This window comes from Castor canadensis, chromosome 1, assembly GCF_047511655.1.
Source record: "Castor canadensis chromosome 1, mCasCan1.hap1v2, whole genome shotgun sequence".
NCBI lineage: Eukaryota > Metazoa > Chordata > Mammalia > Rodentia > Castoridae > Castor > Castor canadensis.
Window position 1 is genome coordinate 146,791,348 of NC_133386.1, and position 7,860 is coordinate 146,799,207.

Sequence of the window (7,860 nt, forward strand, 5' to 3'; positions counted from 1 at the left end):
TAATCACTCTAAATTCTAATGATGCTCCATGATGATTAGAAGTCATACTTGAATCTCCACCTTCTTCAGGGATTTATCCCCATAGGAGAACAAAAATTTAAAAATAGGTATATAGCCATTATGACTTTGTTTTGCTATCAAAAATGAATGAGTACTCATTTCAAGAGGTAAGAATTTGGCTTTTGTTAATGATTCCAACTTTTGAGTTTCACTTGATATTTGAGAAAGCTTTACTCTCCAAAGTTATCTGTTCTCACAAATAATTGTGCAGAAACATGGCAGATGTAATCAAGCAATTTTGGCTGACATGCTCTGCTTGCCCCATAAGTTGTTTGTGTGTAAACAGTCATAATAAATTACCAGGATCACTTGCTTACTTAACCACAAGACAGAAACTCTTATGTTATTTCAGCACTCTCCAAACTTGGCAGTCCACCAAGATGCTAGCATTAAGTTGATTTTGGCATTATTTGATACTTAAAGAGTCATACTGAAGATTTAAAATGTAAAGTACAAAAATCTTCACAGAAATACTTTCTTATACATCTGAATTTTTTAGAGTCAAGTAAGGTTTACACAAAGCTTAGTGTATATACTCAGAAAATATGGAGAATAGGATCCAGCTGGCCACAGAGTGATCCTTCTTAAGTTTGTAGTATAGACTTTATTCGGTAATGTATTTTATTTAAAATAATTTTACTTCATGTTAAAAATCCCAATTGTGAATCATTGTATAGTAGGAAGTTTTATTTGAATAAACCTACTTTGATATCAAATGATTTTTTCATTGTGATTGTTGATATTTCAAAGTATTTACTAAAGCAATATTTTCTGTTTCAAATGTATAAAAAATCCAATAAATACAAGCCATTGGTGAAAAAGTAAGTGATCACATTTATTATCCTAATTTAGAATTTCTGTCTCATTATAGTATGAGGAACAGTTTCATTTATTCTCAGCAAACACTTAGGGCTGCTGGAAAGGTTCAAGTGGTAGAGGGCTTGCCTTGCAAGCGTGAGATTCTGAGTTCAAACCCCAGTATTTCTAAAAAAACATAGTAAACTTTCACCTAGTTTTCTGGGCTTATATCTGAGTTTAGCACTTGCTACATAACAATGTGCAAGTTACATATTCTCTTTTAGACTCTTGAAACTCAATTCTATAATGTTAATGAAAATATTATTTCATTGAAAATACATTAAATACATGTGCATACATATTTATTTATGTATATAATTCTTAGCTGCATCCTTATCATTTAGGTAAATAAGTATTACCTCCTATCTGAGTTTTTCTTACATAGCCCTATGTATATTCTTTATTTCCAGTATAGTCTGAATTCCTTGTTGTTATTTTCATCTGTATTATATTTTATTTCATGCTAAGGCCACATAATTCATAGTTTGTAAAAATGTAAACATGAAGAAGAGACATTATAGGAAGAAATTTAATAGTTCTTTTTGCAAAAAATAGTTTTAAAATTACAAAAAGATTCAACATTGCGTGATATATGCGCTGGTTGGTACTTAAATACTATTTATGATGACATTGCATGTGTGTTAGTGAAGGGGAAAACATCATATTCATAAATTTTTCATGTAATGTTTCCATTACAGGTTTGTTTTGATAGCAGGTACAGTGTCCCATGGATTCCCTGGTGGATGGGAACCGCACTGCAGTGACAGAGTTCATTTTATTGGGTTTGACCGATGATGCAGTCCTTCGGGTCATCCTCTTCATGGTCATCCTGTGCATCTACCTGGTCACCATATCTGGCAATCTCAGCACAATCATTCTTATCAGAGTCTCTTCTCAGCTCCACCATCCCATGTATTTTTTTCTGAGTCACTTGGCTTTTGCTGACATGGTTTTTTCATCTACTGTCACACCCAATATGCTTGTTAACTTCCTGGTGGAGAGAAATACAATCTCCTACCTTGGCTGTGCCATCCAGCTTGGTTCAGCTGTTTTCTTTGGGGCAGTTGAATGCTTCCTTCTTGCTGCCATGGCATATGATCGTTTTGTGGCCATCTGCAACCCACTGCTGTATTCAACCAAAATGTCCACACAAGCCTGTGTCCAGTTACTTGTAGTAACTTACACAGCTGGCTGTTTTAATGCTTCCTCCTATTCATTTTCCTTCTTTTCTTTACTCTTTTGTGAACCAAACACAGTCAACCACTTTTTCTGTGATTTTGCCCCTTTAGTTGAACTATCCTGTGGTGATGTTAATATCTTTACTGTTGTTTCCTCATTTACTTCTGGTTCCATCATAGTGTTCACAATGATTGTCATCACTGTTTCCTACATCTACATTCTCATCACTGTCTTGAAGATGCACACCAGTGATGGCAGCCACAAGGCCATTTCCACCTGTACCTCCCACCTCATTGCAGTCACTCTGTTCTATGGGACAATTATGTTCATTTATGTGATGCCCAAATCTTTCTTCTCCACTGACCAAAACAAGGTGATTTCTGTGTTCTACATGGTGGTTATCCCCATGTTGAACCCCCTGATCTACAGTCTCAGAAATAATGAGATTAAGGGAGCTCTGAAGAGAAAGCTTGGTAGGAAAATACTTTCTTCCTGAGGTCTGTTAGTTTGGTTAGAATTTGTTATAGTAATAATAACCCATAGATACACTAATAAGAAAAAATCAGTCTAAAGTTGAAATATACCTAACAAAATGTAACAGTCCTATTTGAAGTTTAAGTAAGCTTCAGAGTTCATTGTTCACATTATTAAGTAAATAAAGATGTGTTACCTAAACAAAACTAAATTACATTTATTATGAAGACATAAATTGAGTTACATAAAACAAAATTTGCTAAAAATACTTTTAAATTTGTGTTCATATTTTTGTTAAGGGCTTCATTCTGATATTTTAATGTTATTATATCTTGTTAAAATTTGAATATAAGCATCCCCACAGTCCATATGCTTGGTAACAGATTGTTCCCTAGTGTGGTTGAGTTGAGGGACAGTGGAAGCACTGAGCCTTGTGGAGAATCTTTAGTTCACTGAAGGTCTGATGATTTCTTCTTCTATTTTGCTTATTGATCATTAAGGGAGTGGCTTTGCTCCACAATGTGTTCCTACCATGATACACTGCTAAAGACCCAGTACAGCAGAATAAATTCATCATGTACTAAAACCTCAAAGCTGCAAGCCAAAAGAAAACTTTTTTCTTTGTAAGTCAATTATTTCAGCTCTTTGTTAAAGAAACAGAAAGCTGATGAACACAAATTTCAGTCCTTTGGGCTGTGATCACACCAGTACCATGTTATGCTGAGACAAGCCTGATAACTGGGCTGGAGGCGTGACTCAAGTGGTAGAGTGCTGGCTTAGCAAGCACAAGGCCTTTGTTTAAAATCCAGTACTGCCACAAACACAGATAAAAAGCCATGGAAACCTGATAACCGTCTTTGTGACTGAGTTAAATGGAAGAGCTATGTCAAAGTACAGTCAGAGAGAAAATTTCCTATAAATATTCTTCTTATACTAAGGTTATCCTTGGGGAATGGGCTTTGTGTGTCCTTATTTTGGCTATGTTCTTGGCTTCTGGCTCTGGTCTAATTTTGGAATTCCTAGAGAAATATAGGAGGAGCTATTCCTAAACAAGCTGTGAATTTTTCTGTCTGGTTGACACAGTTGAGTTCTCTGCAGTTTGAGCAGGGCAGTCTTAAACTTCTAAGGAGTGTGTGGAACAGAAAAAAACCTCACTAATTCACAAAAAAAAGCATCCAGCTTGTAGTGCAACAATGATGAGGCTATGAAGAACAAACTTTTAGAATGACTCATGTTTACCCATATTTTGCTAGTATGTTGGAGCAGACTTGGCTTTCTCTCCTTTGAAATTAAGACTGTTCTTAGAGATAAGTTACCCACATTTATACAATGACAACTATCATATTTATTTCCCTTTCTTCTCCCCTCCTTGGTATTTCAGAAACAAATTCCATCTTACTGCTAGAACCAAGAACATTAACCTTTTCATTAATTCTCTTTTTCTTTCATACATTCAAGAAATATAATATGTTATTCTTCTCTTCCCAGCACTCTTTAGTTAGGCTACTGGTGTCACAAGTGACAAATACTCAAGATGGAACTTGTATTCCAGTACAGGACTCACACAATGAAACTTAAAAGTAAATCATATAGACTATAAGAGAGTAATGAACTCTATGGTGAAAGAAAAAGCAGAACCAAGTGTGGGAGGTTGATGTGTCAGGGTCAGGCAATGGTCATTACAGGTCTTAGTGGGCAATAGTAACAGAACATGATCAAAGCTTAGCACATGATGAATATTGTGTTACCTATGTACAGTTGTGTGAGTCTAATACTCCACTCATATGCATGCAGTAAACTTGGTGTTTCTGTTTGAAAAAAGCAGTGTTTGTTATTTTAATTAATCCTATGGGAAGCAAAATTGAAACATGTTATGAAATGATAGCTATGTTTTAAATATCAAATTAGGATAATAACAAATTGCATCACCACATAATATAAGAATCCAGAAAATATACCCAACACTAAAACTTATTTTGTGATGACAGAATTTGAGAAGTCATAAGAAACTCTTGACAGATATTGTAGCTCACTCCTGTAATCCTAGTGTTTGCCAGTTTGAGATTGGGTGGATAGTGATTAGATGGCAGTCCAGGCAAATAGTTTGTGAGGCTCCATCTCTAAATAACAAGAGCAAAATGGACTAGAGGTGTGGCTCAAGTGGTAAAGCACCTGCTTTGCAAGCATGAAGGTTTGAGTTCAATTCCCAGTCCTTTCAAAAACAAAATAAAAAAACAAGAGAGTCTTACCAACCTGGCCTATGGATTTTGGCATAAAAGGAATAGAGGTCAAAAACTAGGACATGGCTCTGTGAGATGTCTGATTGATACACCTCCCATAAATTCTCAAAATGAAGGGAAACTGGGAGTAATCAAACCTTGCACAGATTGCAGTCACACAGATTAAGTCTAAGGTTCTCAGACCTTGAACTTGCAAAATAGATGGAAAAGCTCAAATCTTACCTTCAGGTGAACTGAGTACACAAATAAATTATTCAGTATTTTATCTTATAATTCATAGATACAAATATGACTAGCCAAAATAAAACAAGGTATCAAACACAGGAACCAATGAAAACAACAGAATAAACCCAGTAAGATTTAAAATATAGGCATTGACCAACATAGGCTTCAATATTATCTTGATTAAAATGGGAAATAAGACTCAAAGTAATCTCCTTGGTATCTAAGACTCAATAATTAGTTGCTTCTTATACTCTCAAGACTGGACCTGGGGGTTCTGAGGATGTCATTGAAAAGTACAATGTAAACCCTACAGATATCATTGGATTGCCATGAAGGAAAGAGAAAGAAGAATTTCAAGGACTTACAGACATCAAAGAAGGCAAAAATATAAATAAAGAAAAAATGTTTTGTTCCAAGGGTAAGCTCTAAATCCAATGAAAATTTCAAGATGCATAAAAAGAGAAACAGCAAACAAAAGAAGGCTGAAAAAAATCCCACAAGGAGCAGTTCCTTCCTTTCTGCTGGACTGAGAAGGACAGTTCCAAGCAAAAGTACTTTCCATCATGAATGAAAAAACAAAAGAAAAGCAGGAGAATGGGAAGTCCTCATGCCCACAAGGAGAAACAGAAGCATTAAATTTACTCCAGTCAGGCACAGTGGCTCAAGCTTGTAAACCTAGCTACCTGGGAGGCAGATCCTCCCGAGAGGACTGAAATTCAAGGCATCCTGGGCAAAAATTTTATGATACCTCATCTCAAACAATAACTGAACATGGTGGCATGTGCCTGTCATCCCAGTGGGGAAGCAAAAAAGGAGGACTGCTCTCCAAGTTGCCTGGGCATAAAGTGAGATTCTATCTCAAAATAACCAATCCACAGTAGAATCACCATAGTAAAAATGACTATACTACCAAAAGCAATCTACATTTTCAGAGCAATTCTTATAAAAATCCCAATGACATTCATCACAGAGAGTGAAAATCAACCCTAAAGTTCCTCAGGAAACACAAAAGATCATGAATAGCTAAGGCAATACTCAACAAAAAGAGCAATGCTAGAGGTGGCATAATACGTGACTTTAAACTATACCACAGAGCCATAGCAAGAAATGGTACTGGCACAAAAATAGGTATGAAGAACACCCACAGAGTGGGAGAAAATATTTGCCAGCTATACATCAGACAAAGGACTGATAACCAGAATATATAGGGAACTTAAAAAACTAAATTCTTCCAAAACTAATGAACCAATAAAGAAATGGGCAAGGGAACTAAACAGAACTTTCTCAAAAGAAGAAATTCAAATGACCAAAAAACACATGAAAAAATGCTCACCACCTCTAGCAATAAAGGAAATGCAAATTAAAACCACACTAAGATTCCACCTCACCCCTATTAGAATAGCCATCATTAGCAACACCACCAACAACAGGTGTTGGCAAGGATGCAGGGAAAAAGGAACCCTCTTAACACTGTTGGTGGGAATGTAAATTAGTACAACCACTCTGGAAAAAAATTTGGAGGTTACTTAAAAAGCTAGACAATTGATCTACCATTTGATCCAGCAATATCATTCTTGGGGATATACCCAAAAGACTGTGACACAGGTTACTCCAGAGGCAGTATGTGTACATTAGATCAAGGGCAAACACAACAATGGGATTGGACTTTGAGCACATGATAAAAGCAAGAGCACATAAGGGAGGGGTGAGGATAGGTAAGACACCTAAAAAATTAGTTAGCATTTGTTGCCCTTAATGCAGAGAAACTAAAGCAGATACCTTAAAAGCAACTGAGGCCAATAGGAAAAGGGGACCAGAAACTAGAGAAAAGGTTAGATCAAAAAGAATTAACCTAGAAGGTAACACACATACACAGGAAATTAATGTGAGTCAACTCCCTGTATAGCTATCCTTATCTCAACCAGCAAAAACCCTTGTTCCTTCCTATTATGGCTTATACTCTCTCTACAACAAAATTAGAAATAAGGGCAAAATAGTTTCTGCTGGGTATTGAGGGGGTAGGGGGGAGAGGGAGGGGCAGAGTGGGTGGTAAGGGAGGAGGTGGGGGCAGGGGGGAGAAATGACCCAAGCCTTGTATGCACATATGAATAAAAAAAAAGGAACTATAGCTTAAAAAAATAGGTATGAAAACCAGTGGAAAAGAAAAGAAGACCCAGATATAATCCATGCAGCTATGCCCACCTAATTTTTGACAGAGACAAAACATACAGTGGAAAAAAGACAGCATCTTTAACAAATGTTGCTGGGAAAACTGGATATCTGCCTGCAGAAAACTGAAACTAGATCCATGCCTGTCACCCTATACAAGTGTCAACTCAAAGTGGATTAAGGACCTTAATTTAAGAGCTGAAACCTTGAAGCTAGTACAGGAAAGATCAGGGAATACACTGGAAGCAATATGAATAGGTAATGACTTCCTTGGTAGAACTCAAGTGGGTCAGTGACTAAGAGAAAGGATCAACAAATGGGACTACATAAAATTAAAAGCTTCTATACAACAAAAGTAATTGTATGTAAATTGAACAAGCCATCCACATAATGGGACAAAATCTTTGCCTGCTATACATCTGACAAGGGGTTAATGAGCAAAATATATAGGGAGCTCAAAAACACTAAACACCCAAAAAATTAATGACCTAATGAAGAAATGGGCAAAAGAACTAAACAGAGCCTTTTCAAACTGAAGAAGCCTAAATGGCTAAAAAACATATGAAAAAAATGTTTACCTTCACCATCTCTGGCCACAAAGGAAATGCAAACCAAAACCTCATTAAGATTCAACTTACTTCTGTTAGAATAGCTA

General features: G+C 36.2%; 1 protein-coding gene across 1 annotated transcript; it reads left to right on the forward strand.

Annotated features, from left to right (window-relative positions):
* Positions 1 to 1,645: 1,645 nt before the first annotated feature.
* On the forward strand, positions 1,646 to 2,593 carry LOC109701878 (olfactory receptor 5P6-like). The gene has a single exon (XM_020187325.1). It carries the CDS (start codon positions 1,646 to 1,648, stop codon positions 2,591 to 2,593), a length of 948 nt encoding a protein of 315 aa, XP_020042914.1.
* Positions 2,594 to 7,860: the final 5,267 nt, after the last annotated feature.

Excerpts from the sequence above, each read along its gene's own strand:
- LOC109701878 (XM_020187325.1), top strand. The coding sequence starts at position 1,646 with ATGGATTCCCTGGTGGATGGGAACCGCACTGCAGTGACAGAGTTCATT.